The sequence below is a fragment of the Camelus dromedarius genome, chromosome 11 (genome assembly GCF_036321535.1).
Source record: "Camelus dromedarius isolate mCamDro1 chromosome 11, mCamDro1.pat, whole genome shotgun sequence".
In the NCBI taxonomy this organism is placed as follows: domain Eukaryota; kingdom Metazoa; phylum Chordata; class Mammalia; order Artiodactyla; family Camelidae; genus Camelus; species Camelus dromedarius.
The window spans coordinates 32,116,220-32,133,895 of NC_087446.1; the positions used below are offsets into that span (position 1 = coordinate 32,116,220).

Below are 17,676 nucleotides of genomic sequence, written 5' to 3' on the forward strand. Positions count from 1 at the left end.
GGCAGCTTGTTGCTTGTAACTTGCCAATAACAACTTCTCCTGATAAAACCCAACTAACCAACCAACCAACCAGCCAAAACACCAAGTCTACTTATCCAGGCGCTCCATATTTGACTACTACTGGGGAGGAGACAGGAGAGGGGAGAGATAGGGATACAGGAGAGGAGGGGTGACCTCTAGAGCAAGATCCCTGAGAAGGGAGGTGGCAGTGGGAACCCAACACATGTGGGACTATCCTGGACAGGAGATTGGCCTCTCCCCTCCCACAGGAGGAGGATGGTTGTCATTACAGGTGACTGTGTAGATAGGTTTATGGGCAGCAGAGGAGCCAGTTGCCCTACATTCCTCTGTGGAAAGGAAGCAGGGTCATTTGCTGAGAGTGAGGACGTGGAGAGTAGGGGTGGGTTTCAGAGATTTGAGATTTGTAGCAGCCCCTGTGGAAACTGGGAGAGAGTGCTGACCCAGAATAAATGGGGTTTCCAACGAGCGACTGGGGCCCAGTGGAGGTTGAAGTCCTCCACTGAATTCCCATGCCTCCTCTCTTAGCCTCATGTGATTTTTCTCCCACAGCAGCTGGGGGACGGCTCTGTGTTTCTTGATGTGCCACCCATGACTCCCAGTCCCTTCTCCCCAACTGAGGAATCATTTTGAGATCCAACTGACATTATTGTAGAAATAACCCTGAATGTTCTGGACTTTTTTTTTTTTTAAGTAAAGTATATATTAATGTCAGGATTTTGATACTAGAGCTAGTTCTGTCCCAAACTGATACACTGAGAATTGTCATTTCAGAAGCTTCCTTCAGCCTGACCAACAGACACAGAAGACTGGACTAGTCCTGAATCCCAGACTTGAGGCATTCATTTGATGTAAACATATTTTTATATAGATTTTCCCCTAGGACATGTAAAGTCTAATTAATCAAAGGCCCTGTTTCTTTTCTTTGTTCTGTTTTAAAAATGGGTAATCTCTCAAGATGGTTCAGTCTTTTTTCTTTAAGTAGCAGTATTTTTTCTGAAAGTTGCCAGAATTGCAAATAAAGTGCAGTTTTTGAGACCTGTCATCTTAAGAGTTTCATTATTTTCACATTGTTAAAAAAATTATTGTGCTAAACATCTGGCATATTTTAAAATTTTCTGTTCACCAGTTATATGTGAAATAGAATGGGTTCTTTATTTTTCTTTTGATTGGAAAATTTGTTGTCATTTAGTATTTTCCACTGGCACATTAAAACAAGGGGAGGAGATTGCATATTTCTCTGTACACCAAATATGTTGGAAAGCAAAGGTGAATGGAAAGCAAACATTAGCTCATTTGTTTCCTACTAACAAAGCTCACTCCCTCTCATGTCAATTTTATAATGAGACTGGACTCTCTTGCTTGGCATTCAAGGCCCTGCTTGACCTAACTCCATCTACCTGTTAAATTTTATTTCACTGTTTCCCTTCCCACATTCTGTCAGCATCAGTTTAACACCATCGTCCTGGTCCAGTAAATACTTCCAGTTCTTAGCATTTGCATTAGGAAGGTCTTACGAGGTTTTTTTGTTTGTTTGTTTGTTTTTGTCTTATCAGGATTAGGCAGCCATTCACTATTTTTCAGCCACCTTATATATCCTTTCCCTGCTTGGGAAGTAACTGTCATTACTTAAATGCTGACTTACTCAACAGAATACATTTGCAGATAACAAGTTCATACAAACTTATTTATACACTAAGAGTATTTCCTTATGGGATTCACAGTGAATGTGTCCCTGTCATGTGATCTTTCACCAGAGCAGAGTCTATGCAAATCAGATTGCTGGCCAGGGAAGCTTTCCCAGAGTAATGCTAGAGCCCAGGTTTTTATGACCAGGTAAAGCTACATAAATAAGGTGAGAAAGCTGTTCTGGGAAATGCCTCAGCTGTAGGAAGACATGAAGTCCTGACACTACGGTGAGTGTCAGAATTTATACTTGGCTCAATATTTTGTAGATGTAAAGAACAAGGAGATGAATAGTGGAAGATAATGCTAGGGAGGTAGGTAAGGGCCAGGCTAGAGAAGGCCAGGGGACAATTAGTAACAAGAAATGTGGACAAGAGTGGCAGAGTGGGCCTCTTCTCTTCCTAAGATTATAGTGCATGCTTTCCTTAGGGCTCATGGAGAATGTGCCAAAACAGCTGATTTCTAGTCCGGTTCACTACCAGAGTGTCTTGTAAATCGTTTACTGATATAAATGCCCCCATAAAACATCAATGAGGTCAGTAATTGTGCCATTTCACATAGAAGACAACCCAAAACAAGAAGTGATGGTTCTGTGGTCTTTAAGAATGATTTTGTTTTAACATGGGTCTTTAAAGTGGAAATAGTTTCTTAATAGTTAACATACTATATACCAAAAGATGTGTGATTGTATGTCCCAAAGATAGGGAGAATTCATTACTGATGAGATTCCTGGGTTTTTTTTGTTTTTTTTTTTGTCCTTTATTTAAAATAGTGGAATCATGCAGTTTTAATTCTAGGGAAATAAGATCTGGAGGTAAACTTACAGTTTCCTTAACAAAAACAGGGGAGTTATTTAGACCCAAAACATTAATAAGACTTTTGAATTTATGTAAGATGATATATGACACTTGAAAATAAAGATAATAAGTATTTCAAATTAGGTTCTGCGTTCATGGAAGGAATATGACCTGGCAGTAATGATTATAAATTATGGAAAAAAGATGTTGGACGTCACATCACAGTGCAAATCTCTATTTGGTGTTACTGACCAAGAAGAAATGCATGAGGAGGTAATTGTTCTTTGTTTCTTGTCTTTAAATGTATATTTAGTTGAGTCTTTAAGATGTCATGTAGTATTAGTAAACATGTTAGAAAACTGATCAGATTTTAATTTGTCATATTTACATAAAAGTAATATGCAGTAAAGAGCTTCTTCCCCCCCCCCTTCTAATTATTATCAAGAAAATGAAAAGGTAGCCATGCTAGAATACTGAATAGTCTCCTGTCACTAGTACTGATCATCAGTTAGGTGTTATTAAAGAGCTTCCTATACCCAGTTGGATATTGGACTAAAAGCTCTCTGAAGCCTCCCCCAACTTGAGGATTTTATCATTCTGGGTGGGTCATTGAAAGCAGTAAATACATGTCAGAGTTCAAAACAGATTACCAAACTCACTGTGACACTTAAATAGTCTTCTTTATGAGACTGCTAATGTTTGAGACTACTTCTTAATATCTGCTTCCCAAGAATGGATCTTGCTAGAACTTATTTTATTGCCTTTTCTTGAAACTATGTAGTTAAATGATTTTGTAGATCAAATTTTGAAATGTTGCTTAGTTTATCAGGTTTCTGAGATGCACCAGGTATCACTTGAAGCCCCTTCAGTGACTGGGATGGGGGTAAGGGACTGTTATCCCCAAGCCTGTGTCTGTTGGAGTAACTCTATTTCTCTCTCTATTATATGTTGAGAAACCTTAAAAAAAAAAAAAAACCCTACTGTTTCATAGGATTAATTTTTTTACCCATAATACTTTTTTGGGGGAGGGGGCAGTTTGCTTTGTCTAGAGAAAGTTTTGATTAAGCTGGAAGTAATCTGAAGCTTTTTTTTCCCACCAAATGTCTGCTCTCAAGAGTCCGTCAACCAGCCCCTTTATGTCACCCAGGCCTTAACTCAGGACCCTGTCCCTTCACATCATTGTAGGATAGGACCCCCTGCCTCTTGGAGCCTCTAGTCCAGCAGAAGGTTGTGATACTTCCTTCCAACTAACACTGTAGGGACTGAGAAGCTAATACCTAATTTATAGGAGTCAGAAATCATTGTAGCCACTCAAGGTCCCTCTAAGCCTAAACAGGGTTGGGAAGTTTATTGTTTGGAGAACAGGAGACATTAACGAGTCCATTCTCAGGCTCAGATAGGTGAAAACACGGTGAGGAGCCTGAGCGTAGATCTGCCAGTTCTTAATCCACTAATTACTGATCCTGTTACATTCAATGAAAGGCAGAGCAGCAAAAGCAATTATCTTAGTAATAAAGAAGCTCCTTCTGGGGAATAAAGAAAGAAAAAAAAAAAGAAAAAGGAAAAAGAGATACATTTCTGAGAGCATTTTCTTAGGATTTTTAGAGACAGACCTTCAGCTGCTCTTAGAAAGGTGTGTGTATTGAGCGGTGGGAGGCCAGCTGGTTAGGGGAGTAGAAGTTACTGTGAGAAGGGGAGATGTAAGAGAAGAAGTATTTTGGGCCACCTCCATAAAACACTTAGTACTGGGTCTGGCATTTAGTTAGAATACAATGACACTGTTAATTATTAATTCATATCATTTAATCATGTAGATCATAGTTTGGTCTACCAAGTCAGAAAGTATGAAAACATAATTTTAAAGAAAGTTACTTGAAAATGACAATTCTTGAAACAGGTTGAAGTACATTCTAACATTTAACCAATGTTTCTAGGGTTCTTCTAAGAAGTCTTCCAAGACTAAGAAGCCACAGCAGTTATTATTACCTGAAAAAATAAATGAACAGCTGGTTTTATTGGAGACACACCTACTGAAACTGACAAAGCAATGTAGTCTTTTTTTTTCTTTCTGTATAGTTCTATTTATCGTTTTTTTTTAAATAAGAAAATACTTTATTAAAAAGATTAGGATGAGATTAGCATTTGGTAAATCCTTTAAGGTTTATGCAGTGTTTTTATGTCATTAATCCTAACAGTGCTCTGTTAATACGGGATTGCTAACTACCTTTTATAGATGTGGCTTGTAAAGATAAAGTGATTTATTTAGGATTACATGGCTGGCTTGGATTTGAGCCTAAATCTTCTTATTCTAAAGGAGGGTTTCTCAGCCTCAACACTATTGCCAATTTGGGCCAGATAATTCTTTGTTGTCAAGGACTGTCCTAGGCATTATAGGTGTTGAGTAGCCTCTGTCCCTGGCCTCTGTCCAGAGACACATAGCATAGCACACCATGCTCCCAGCTGTGACAACCAACTAGGAAGCAAGTGTTGCCAAATGTATTGGGGAAGGGAGACACAAAATGAGAACCACTGCTCTAAAGGCAAAAATGTAACTGAGAAGTAAAGGGATAACATGAGGGCTGTTAATATGTGAGTATTACTTATTTTCATTTTATTAACCCCCACCCCTGACATTTTGCTAAGAAGTACAATGTAATGTTACTAGCTAAACAGATCCAAGATTCAAGAACAAAACAATAATAAAAATCATAGTTTTACACAGTGCTTTCTGGGTGCTGGGAGCTATTTTAAGTGTTTTATATATATTAAAACTGATATAACCTTTATATAACAACCATATGAAAAAGGTACTATTATTATCCACATTTTAGAGATGAGAAAACAGAGACACAAGGAAGCTGAGTAACTTCCAAAGTTTCATAACTAAAAAGTGTCAGGGTTAGAAGTTGAATGCAGGAAGCCTGGCTCCAGTGGTTGTATTGTTCGTTATTCTATACTTTACTGTCTTTTAAAGATAATTTTACAAAATGGAGTTAATATAATGAGTAGCGTTTTGAGTCTGTTATTTGCTGATACACCATACCTGTTGAATAAGAAAGACTCATGCCTTGGAAATTCTTTCCTTATTTGGTGGTGGACTTCTTGTCTTTTGGGAGGGAAATGAAAAAAAAAATAATTGATACTACTAGATTTTTTAATGTCTAAAAATATGATATAATTGATACTGTAAGGCCCATAATTTAGAACGTATACTTGAGTATTTTCCTACTTTTCATTCCCACCAAAGAATTTTCATTTTTGGTTATTGATACTAAACAGGACCTACAACTTACGAATTCTTTTTAACTCTAGATGTTGCAGCTGAACTCTCAGGAGCAGAGGACCCTATATTTCTTTACCCTATAGTTTTAAATTGGTCGGTCAGAGGTGCTATGAAGGAAGGTAAGTGACCGAAGTGTATATATGCTGTTCACTTGACTGACTGTTGAAGGTCCTTTGTTGTGTGGATTCTCAAAAATGAGTAATCTGAAGAGCAGGTTAATAAACTTACCTGTTGGAGCAAAATGACTGTTAGTAGTAGTAATCTTTCAGCGCCCATAACCAAGTGTGTTGGTGACTACATATGAACCTCCTTGTTTTCACAGTTATGAAATTTAAGCAGAGACCTAGATTCTTGGAATTCTTTACACAAGTTATGCTAAAATGTATGAATGATGAAAGGTTTCAACTTATGGTGGAGATAGCAAATCCTGTCTGTGACTTCTTGAAAAGGTACTTGTAATATCTTGTAATATCTGTTTTACTAATACTAACAACTTTGAAAAGTGAGTAAAATTGTTCCTTAAAGATATATAAGGTGGATGAAAAAGAGAATGGGGTATATGCAGTTAAAACAGCCATCTGGGAGATAGTGAGGTTTTATGTTTGTGTGTAAGTAAATAAATAAACAAATAAAAATAAATTATTTGTACAACTGGAATTAAGGAGTAAAAATAGAGTATTTGCATATTCATAGCAGGAAATAAATTAGGCCTTTTGCTGTTGAGTTAAGTTGGATGATAGCATCTCTAGGCCAAAGCATCTCTCGCACAGACTTTTGGGTCCATTTATTTATTTAATTTTTTTCTTCCAGTTTTATTGAGATATAATTGACACACAACACTGTAGAAGTTTTAAGGTGTACGACATAATGATCTGACTTACATAAATCATGAAATGATTTCCACAGTGAGTTTAGTGAACATCTATCATCTCATATAGATACAACATTCAAGAAGTTAAAAAAATTTTTTTTTCTTCCTTGTGATGACAACTCTTTAAGATTTACTCTTTTTAAAAAAATATGTTTAGGGTTACTTCTTTAAAAAATTTAGCTTAATCTTTTTGTTTGTTTTTGAGGGGGAGGTAATTAGGTTTACTTATTTGCTTATTTTAACAGAGGTACTGGGGATTGAACCCAGGACCTTGTGCCTGGTAAGCACGCATGCTAACACTGAGCTATTAAGCTCCCCCCTAAGATTTACTCTTTTAACAACTTTCATTTATAACGTACAGCTGTGTTAATTATTTTTATCATGTTGTCCATTACCTCTCTAGTTCTTATTTATCTTGTAACTGGGAGTTTGTGCCTTTTGACTACCTTCATATAACTCCCCCTCCCTCCAACCCTGTCTCAGGTAGTCACAAATCTGATCTCTCTCTTTTTTTTTTTTTTTTTTTATGAGTTTGTTTGTTTTTCGAGTATAATTGACCTGCAACACTATGTTAGTTCCTGGTACACAACATTGTGATTCAGTATTTCTATACATTTCGAAATGATCACCATGATAAGTCTAGTGTGATTTGTCACCGTACAAAGATACTACGTATTTATTGACTATTTCTCACACTGTACATTTTATACCTATGACTCATTTATTTTGTAACTGAAAGTTTGCACCTCTTAATCTCCCTCACCCACTTCTCTCCTCCCTTTATCCCCCTCCTCTCTGGCAACCACCTGTTCGTTCTTTGTGTCTATGACTGGTTGGTTGTTCATTTGTTTCGTTTTTTAGAATCCACATGTAAGTGAAATCATATATGTCTCTGTTTCTCTGATTTATTTCAGTTAGCATAATACCCTCTAGGTCCAACCATGTTGTCACAAATGGCAAGATTTCATTCTTTTTTATGGCTGAATAATTTTCCATTTGTGTGTATGTGTGTGTGTGTGTGTGTATACATACATATATATATACACACACATATATATAAATATACATCATATCTTCTTTATTCATCTATAGATGAGTACTTAGGTTGCTTCCATAATTTGGCCATTCTAAGTAATGCTGCAATGAATACAGGGGTGCACGTATCTTTTCAGATCAGTGTTTTCATTTCTTTGAATAAATACCCAGAAGTGGAATTGCTGGATCGTATAGTAGTTCTGTTTTTAATTTTTTTTTGGAAACTTCATTCTGTTTTCCATGGGGACTGCACCAGTTTACACTCCCACCAACATTGTACAGGTGTTCCCTTTTCTCCACATCTTCACCAACACTTTTTATCTGTTTTCTTGATGATAGTCATTCTGACCAGTGTGAGCTGATATCTCATTGTGGTTTTGATTTGTATCTGTCTAATGATTAGTGATGGTGAGCATCTTGTGACCATCGGTCATCTGTATATATTTTTTTAAAAAATGACTTTTCAGGTCCTCTGCCCATTTTTAAATTAGGTTGGTTTTTTTTTTTTTTTTGATGTTGAATTGTATGAGTTCTTTGAATATTAACTTCTTACCAGATACGTCGTTTGCAAGTATCTTCTCGCATTCAGTAAGTGACGTTTTTGTTTTGTTGATAGTTTCCTTCACTGTGTAAATGCTTTTAGTTTGATGTAGTTTCATTTGTTTATTTTTGCTTTTGTTTCCCTTGCCAGAAGAGACATATCCAAAAAATATTGCTGAGATCGATGTCAAAGAGCATATTGCCCATGTTGTCTTTTAGAGGTTTTATGGTTTCAGGTCTTACATTTAAGTCTTTATGCCATTTTGAGTTTATTTTTATAGATGATATGGTTTTGGGGTCCATTTTTGTCCATTTACCATGCTTTTCTAGTTCCTCTGCATTAGTTAGCAAAGCCATTCCTTGGGGTTCCCATTTGTATATGTGAATGGAGAGTTCCTCAAACAGAATTAGTAAAACTTAAGATTATCCCTCTTATTCTGTAAGCCTGAATGGCTCTCTTTGCCCCCAAAGAAAATTATTGTGTTTCATGCCAGTTATGAGAGACGCCAAGTGAATTCAGCTTTTCTTCCAACAACTGGGCTTCAATTTGACCACTGAGCATAGGTCTATCTCATTCTAGGAAAAGAAAACATCAATAACACAAGGTCTATTTTAAAAATGGCAGCAGAAGAGAAACATTCTCGTAAGAGTCTACAGGAAAATATTCTTTACAAAATAGACACTTTATAATATTAGAACTAAATCTTGGAACATATGTCCTTCATATTTTCAAAAGATAAAAGAGGAAACTGCTTCTATTAAAAGAAGCAGGCTATGGTAATGGAAGAACAGACCAGAATTAGAAAGTCCCACTAAATTAAAAAAAAAACCATAGCCAAAATGAGATATTGGAAGTTGTAAATAATATTCTTAATACCAAAGAAAATCAGGAGACACTTTTAGTGTGCAATAAAGTTTGGAGGACTGGCCATGGAGGTCTAATCAGAGAATAACAGATATTCTGAAAGAGGAAAGCAGAATAAATGGTTTAGACCAGAAGTACAATAAAAGATGTGAGTTTGGAGATTGAGCAGTATAACTGAGTTCAAAACAAAGGTAATGATTTGTATTTTAAGGCTGAGCAGATGTTTTAGGATGTTCTCCAAGTCAGGGGATATAGAGGAGAGGCAGATACAACACCTTGATTTCTACTTTGATAATAATATCTGTTTTCTTTTTATGTTCGCATGTTTAACATTTTTGCACAAAGAAATTTTTCTCATACTGCAACAGACAAATATGCAGCAGTATTTTTCTTCCAGTTTTATAGTTTCATGGTTTAGATTTAATGTTTTAATCCATATGGAATTTATTTTGGTATAGGGATTTAGATTAAACTTTAGGGTTTTTTCCCCCTAAAATTTTAAATTAATTGTCCTGGTGATATTTAAAGAGTAGTCTCTTTGTTACTTACTTTTTAATGCCACATTTTCACATTGGTGATTCTACTAATAATGCTTACAAATCACAATGAAGATACTTCATAAGTTTTCATGTTCTATATAACAAAAAAATCAAAGTATATGGAAATAACTGCTGAAAAGACAAGGCTAATTTGACAGAAACATAGTAACATTGAGAGTTTAATGTGCTACTTTAAAAAAGACCGAAATAAAAAAGACATGGAAAATGTACATAACTAGTTTAATATATATAGCCAGTTGAGATTAAAAGCCCTTTAAAGTACTTATTAAATTAAAAAAAGTAATATTTAAGCTGCAAAATGTAACTCAATAAATCACTTAGACTAAAATTTGTTAAGACCACATTTTCTTACAATACAATAAAACTGAAATTTTATAACAAAATTAATTACTGGCATATATAATTATTGGCATATATAATTATATAACAATAAATTACTGGCATATATAATTCAATATAATAATAATATGTAATGAAATAAATCTAACTAAAAGTATAGAGCCTTTTGAAAATTACGCTGAGAAGCCCAAATGTCAAATGTACTCAAAGCAGCAGTTAAAGACAAATTTTTAGCTTTAGAAGCTTCTGTTACTAAATGAAAAGATAAATAAATGAACTTTTATTGGAATCAAGAAATTGGAAAAATAAATAACTCTAAGAAAACAAAGAAAATAAAAGCAAAAGTTGAAATTAATTATAAGTTGATTTTAAAATAGTCCAGTTGAAAACTGCTAGGGTTAGTTTTTTGAAGATATGAATAAATTAGATAATTTTCTGGTTAGCAAAATAAGAAAAAGTGAAATGTAAGTAATCCAAAGAGAACATAGTCATAAATTTGAAGTTGTTAAACAAACTTTGATAACAGTATACATAATTTAATATGAATAAATTTGAAAATCTAATTGAAAGTGATGATTTTCTAGAAAAATTTAAGTTATAAGAATTTATTGAAGTAGTAAAAAATTTGGTTAGCTCAAATAATTTTGGGGCTAGTTCTTTCATATTTTAAATGAACAAATAATTTTTGTCTTACAAAGAGCTACTTCAGAGCATGTTTATAAAGTTTCCTAGTAAATTTATCACAGCAGGCTTTGATAATAGTTTTATAAAGAGAGAATAAAAAATATAGAAAATTATGGGTCAACCTGATTTAGCAGTATATAGAGTCAAAATAAAACACTAACTTATAAATTTAGCAGTAAAAATGTAGATTTTGTTCTTAATATAAATGTAGTAGGAAATCTGTAAACATAATTATCACTGGTAGTCAAAGAATTTTCTATAGATGCTAAAAAGTCATGTGGTGAAGTTCAGCAACAATTCTCAGCAAATTAGGATTAGAAGAATATTTACTGTTAAAATAAGCAAAGAAACCTATTACTCCTCTGTCATTTATAATTGTTCTGAAAGTTCTTGCCAGTGTGTTAAAATAAGAAATAGAAATTAGGATTACAATTCATACGATTATCACACAATAGTGACACTCAAAAGTGTTTGTCAAATGAATTCCATAGTGAAGTACTCTGAAAATGGAGATGAAATGAGTGATATCTGCAAATAATTATTTTTTTAGCTTAACAAGTTAACTTGAAAACTATCAGAACTAATAATAGAATTCCATAGGATGGCTAGATGCAAAATCAGTGCTTTGTTATTATCAACTAGAAAGTATAATGGAAAAATGATCCTATTTCTATGAAGTACAGGATTAAATTTATCAGGAATTGTGAGGGGACTTAGGCTAATATAAAGAAGACCAAACATCTTTACTAAGAGATATAAAAAAAAAAACTTGAGTAAAAGAAGAGACAGTACATTACTTGAGCAGATGGAATATTATAAAGATTTCAATTATTCTCAAATTAATTTGTTGGTTTAATGCAATCCCAGTCAGATTAGTTTGTATGGAATGGGTTAGAATGATGAAAAATATTTGAAAAATAAAAAAGCACAAAAGGAGAGGCTTGTGGTATCAGATAAAGTACAACAGAGTTGCATTTGTGAAATAATAGGCAGACGGCCATTGGAACTCAATGTTTTGTATCAGAAATAGGCACTGATATAAGTAACCAAAATGATGAATAAGACATGAAATCAAAGATTAATAAGACTGATTATATAAAATTTTAGAAATACTATTTTTTTTATAACACACCGTAAAGAAAATAAAAACAGTCAGAGCTGGGAGGGAGCATTCTATGAAGAGGTTGAAGAGAGGAGGAGCTTGTTCAGTGGATGAGAGTTCTGCAGAGCATGGAGGAGAATGCTGAGAGGATTGGGAAGATAGTGGCCCTAGTGTACATCCATGACCTCTTCTCCTTCCCATCTCTTTCTGGAGTAACAGCAACCAGGTCAAGCATTCTAGTGGGGTGGGAGAGGGAGGAGGTGGAGAAGAGACCACGCTGGTTGGAAAACAGCAGGCAACTATTCTCAGTATGCAAGTAGCAGAGTGGAAGGTAGATTCCCAAGTCCCCAGTGATCAGTGGTCCAAGCTTTATCGTTCAGTCAGATAAAATATTTGCCAAAATGAATGCCAACTAACTGGGAGACTTTTGGAATTGCTACAACTTGGCTGGAGTCCCAAACAACAGGATCCAGGATCATTTTCATCAAAATTGAAGTGAGAGGCCAACCATTCCTGGCACCAAAGTGAATTTGGAACCCCAACCTTTGGAATTAGCTATCAAGACTCACTCAATCATTTCATTTCCCTGTGTTGAAATGAGTCTACATTTTATTTAATTTGAGTTTTTGGATCCCATTTATCATGTTCTAGCGGAGTGTTGCTGTACCTAGCAAGTACTTACCATACGAAATATAAATTTTAGGAAATACATAAATTTCAAGGAAAATAGGTAGTAAGTACCAACAGAGGGAGGGATAATGAGAGACTTTACGACATTCAGAGAAGGAGCCAGGTTACCACAGGGGTTGATGGCAGATTGAAAAAACAGGGTTAAATGGATGGACCTAGAGATGATCATACTAAGTGAAGTAAATCAGAAAGAGAAAGACAGATACCATATGATATCACTTATATGTGCAATTTAAAATATAATACAAATTAACTTATTTACAAAATAGAAACAGAGTCACAGACATAGAAAACAAACTTATGGTTACCAGGGGTGAAAGGGGATGGGGAGGGTTAAATCGGCAGTTTGGGATTTGCAGATACTAACTACTATATATAAAATAGACAAGCAACAAGGTCCTATGTATAGTACAGGGAACTATGTTCAAGATCCTGTAATAAATTATAGTGGAAAAGAATATGACTGAATCACTATGCTGTACACCAGAAACTAACACAATGTTGTAAATCAACTATACTTCAATAAAAAATTTAAAAAAAAAAAACCATCAAGGTTAAGGATCCCTACAGGTGATTAGGGGAAGGGAGAACAATTAGTACAGTCAGCCCTTGGCATCCAGTCTGCACCCAGGCATTCAGCCAGCCATCAGAAGTATTTGGAAAAAAATTCCAGAAAGTTCCAAAAAGTAGAACTTGGATTTGAGGCACTCTTGGCAACCATGTACATAGCATTTACATTATACTTGCAACTATGTACATAGCATTTACATTGTATTTAGGGATTATAAGTAATCTAGAGCTGTTCTGAAGATGTATGTAGGTTATATACAAATACTTTGCTTTTGGTATCTGAGGGAGCCTGGAACCAATCCCCTGCAGACACCAAGGGATGACTGTAGTCATCTAAAATGCTTAGCTCCTGTTGACATGCAGTAGATTATAGTTGCTGGGAGCTTGCACATGATGGAACTAAAGGGACTGATACCTGTTTGGAAGCAAGGTAGTTTGTCTAGGGTCACTCTTATGTAGTTATCTTCCCAATTTTAAAGGGAAGTGTTCATGTTTTATTTTCAGTTCAATTCTATTCTTCCTACATCACACACCAACTCTTATCACATTTTATGGTATGATTTACGTTTCACTCTTTTGAGAGGTTAGCTATTCCTTGATGACCAGGAATATTACAGTCTCACTTATGTGTGGGACACAAACAATTTTGAATATTCTTCTGACATAATTTCATTGACAACACTCATTAAAGATTTATTACTTTGAGTAGTTTTACAAATTTGTGCAGATCCTTTTCACTGACTTTATCTTTTCATATTAGGAGGAATGAATCCCTACTTGGAATAAGAAAAATGAAATACAAGGACTATACTTTGTATAAAAAGCCTACCAAAACTTTCAAGAAGTACAGAGCTGCAGTGATGGAGATTGGAAGAGTAAGTTTCACATAAATTTTGAATTTTAAGCTAATGAACTTAAGAAACTCATGTCTCTAGGGACAGTTGGCAAAACATAACAAGCATAATTTTATAATTATACAATGTATTATAATGCTTAAGTTATCATGTGGATATTTTTATTATTTTTTTGTCTAAAGGGTACTTCTTTTACTTTTGATAATAATTTTAATTGAGGGGCATAAGAAACCACTATTTTAATGTCAAGAGATAAGCATTAGAGTACAAGTAAATTACAGTATTGCGTTCAGATTTGAAATTTAACGTGTAACGTTTTTGTTATCTCCCATGCTAAGACTACAGATATGATGCCAAGAAAAAGAAGTAAAAAAAAGGAGACTCTCAGAGAATTTTTGTGTAAAAATCCTTGTATTTCTGAAATGGTGGAACATGAAAGGTATTAATTGATTAATCAATTCAATAAACATTTACTTGAGGGTTACTATGTGTTGGGCATTATTTTAGGCACTGGGGATACACTGGCAGACTAGACAGATGAGATCACTGCCCTGAGGGAACTTATGTACTAATAAAAAGGAGCACAGGAAACAAACACACAAATAAACAAGACAATTTAAAATTTTAATAATTTTGTAAAATAAATGAGAAGGATAATATGCTATTATAGATTAACTGGCATGGGGTGAGGTAGTGGCAACAGTAATTTAGATAAGAGTGGTCAGGAGACCAAACTGGTAAATTACTTTTAATTATTGGTGGACCTAATGTTCTCATTTATAAAGCTTAAACCATAAAACTTATCATGGTAAAATGTTTAGCTTCTATTTTTATGAGCATTGCATTTATGATTCTCATACATTCTTTACATATCTTTATTATGTAATGTATCTTCCTTTACCTGCTTAATAATTTTCATCTTAATTTTTGACATATAAATATTAATTAAACCACTCTCATTTTCTTTTTGTTTGCATTTACCTACGATCTGTTTGATTATCCTGTTATTTTATTCAAATTATGACATATTTTAGATGAGTATAGAAAATAATATAACAAATGAATACGTACATAATATGCAGCTTACCGTAGAAGACATTTGGGATACATTTCTGTCCCATCTACCCCAGAAGTAATACTGTCCAAAATTTGGTATTTACCGTGCTTATGAGTGGCTTTACACTTCAATTATATGTGTATATGCCCCTAAATAACATTTGGTATTATCTTTTACAATTTGTTTTGCCAGTTTGCTCTTATTCCTCAGTATTATGTTTGTGAGATTTTCTTCATGTTGATTATACATAAGTCTAGTCCAACTTTACTTTATGTAAACAGTGCTATACAAGATATATTCTTGTATATATCTCCATATGCACATGCAGGAGTTTCTGGGCTAAATACACAGGAGTGTAGTTCCCAAGATATGAACATTTTAACGTTTCTAGATATTGCTAAGTTGCCTGTGAATTTTCACCAGTGGTGTGTCATGTTTACATTATCTTCACTGATATTTAATCAAATTTTCAAATTTTTGTGGACCCATGAGTTGTAAATTTTTATCTCGTTATTTTCATTTTTATTTGATTAGTAAGACTAGGCAGCTTCTCATTTTTTTGGTATGTATGTATTTATTTATTTATATTTATTTATATTGAAGTATAGTCAGTTTACAATGTTGTGTTGATTTCTGGTGTACAGCATAGTGATTCAGTTATGCATATATGTTCCTCTTCATATTCTTTTTTTAATAGATAATTATAAGGTATTGAATATAGTTCCCTGTGCTATACAGCAGGACCTTGTTGTTAGTTTCTCATATATTAAAAAAAAAATCCTAGAGTTTTTCTGTTCTCAAGCCTGCTTGTTTAGATCCTTTGCACATTTAACAACTTCTGTTTTCTCACTTATTTTTAGAAGTTTGGATGCTATGCTTTTCCCAGTTTGTGGCTCATCTACTTACAATTTAAAAGTATTATTTTTTAAATCAAAATTTGTAATTGTTAGCAAAGTCAACTATATCAACATTTCCCTTTATTATTTTTGAAATTCTTCTCTACCTGAGGTAGTAAGGGTATTTTCTTAATCAATTAAAATTTTTGATTTCACAATTAGGAATTTTATCCAACTGTAATCAGTTTTTATGAATGGTGAGTAGAAGAGTCCTTCTCCCCTTCTTCACTGTCCTGTCTCACACTTTTAGAACTAAGGAAATGATAAATAAGCCAGCAACATTTGTATAAGGTCAGGCAAATGACTTCTTGATGTGTTTTGTACAAACTGAAATCATTCTTCTCTCTTAAATGTCTGGAAGTTTGTGTAATTTCAAAACTTCCTTCTCCCTCTGCAGAAATAAAAGAGCTGATGTCAGAAAAGTATCCTTTCGCTTCCTGGTGGATAACTTGAATCCTTTAATATTAAATTATGTTAAAAAGAAGAGGTTCCATCAAATATTTCTTGAGGAGATGCCCTGGAAAGCTCAGATGAACATGTATCTGGCAAGTGCACATTTCAGCCTGCTTTTAACAAAGCTAGGGGAAAGTGCAAAGATGAAATTTGGCACTTCACCTACAATGGTCAGGTATAGTATATTACCAATAAAAAATACATTTTTAAATTCCAAGAACGTGGATGTTATTTGTATGTTCAAGTCTCCAATGCTGTTAATAACTTAAAGAGGTTTACAGAGTGCATCAGTTTTTACTAAGCTTTGGTGTATTTCTTAATTTCTTATATCAGAATCTTTCCCAAACAAGTGCTGGATAAGAGCTTATTAAGTACTCATTTGCATATATATTAATTAATTTATTATTTTATTTTTATTTATTTATTTGGGGGGGAGGGAGTAATTAGGTTTATTTCTTTATTTTTAATTGAGGTACTGAGGATTGAACCCAGGACCTTGTGCATGCTAAGCACAGTCTACCACCGAGCTATACTCTCCCTCCCCATTTGCGTATATTTTGAATATGTTAGTTGATACAGCTTTTGGTGAAAGGGGAAAGTGATTTTTCCAAGAGAAATTTCACATTAATTGTATGGTAACTAGATATTAGTAGGCATTAGGCAAATCTCTGTTTAATTTAGAGGTATATTTTAGGCCTCTATAAACACAGGTCATATTTTCTCATACAATGTAAACTTGCTATCATTAATTCAAGACATTTTCCAGTTCCTATTGAGTGTCTTTGGCCAAAGTGTTACGGGAGATAAAATGGGAAATAAAAATAAAGATAAATACATAATGTGGAACACTGTATGACCAGAGTAACAATGTAAAAAGAGTCTTTCATTAAAAAAAATACTTGTTGAGCACCTGTTAGATACAAGGTACTGAGAAGGGCACACTGGGCCTTCAAAGAACAGGATATACAAGTTAGAGTCTGATAGGGTGGATCACAAGTGTTCATGAATAATTGTAAATAAGGTAATGGAGGAAGAGAAATGCACATAAAATCTTCTTTGTTCCTGGGAAGGAGGCTTTGTTCCTGGCTGAGACCAATAGGAAAGATTTCATGGGGAGAAGCCACTTGGCCCAAGTCCTGATGTATAGGCAAGCTTTAGAAATGTGCAGGTAGGGAAATAAGCATTCCACATAGATGGGAGAACATGAGTCAGAGCCCAGGCAGGAAACAGGATGAGAACCCCAAGTGGTCTGACCAGAATTCTAGGGCACATGAAAGGGAGTGGTGAGAAGTAAGTAGGAAAGTAGGTTGGCACCAGATCATGGAAGGTCTTAACTGTCTATATAAATCTGAACTTTAATTTAGACACAGTGGGAA

The 17,676-nt window shown here is 34.3% G+C and overlaps 1 protein-coding gene across 1 annotated transcript in view; it reads left to right on the top strand.

Annotated features, from left to right (window-relative positions):
• The window catches only part of CFAP54 (cilia and flagella associated protein 54), a 242,503-nt gene that overhangs the window by 92,611 nt on the left and 132,216 nt on the right, over window positions 1-17,676 (top strand). Inside the window, exons 27-33 of the mRNA XM_031462988.2 lie at window positions 2,646-2,774; window positions 4,436-4,550; window positions 5,814-5,903; window positions 6,107-6,233; window positions 13,801-13,915; window positions 14,233-14,333; window positions 16,245-16,475. Coding sequence (XP_031318848.2) covers window positions 2,646-2,774; window positions 4,436-4,550; window positions 5,814-5,903; window positions 6,107-6,233; window positions 13,801-13,915; window positions 14,233-14,333; window positions 16,245-16,475 — 908 coding nt within the window. The remainder of the gene's footprint in view (window positions 1-2,645; window positions 2,775-4,435; window positions 4,551-5,813; window positions 5,904-6,106; window positions 6,234-13,800; window positions 13,916-14,232; window positions 14,334-16,244; window positions 16,476-17,676) is intronic.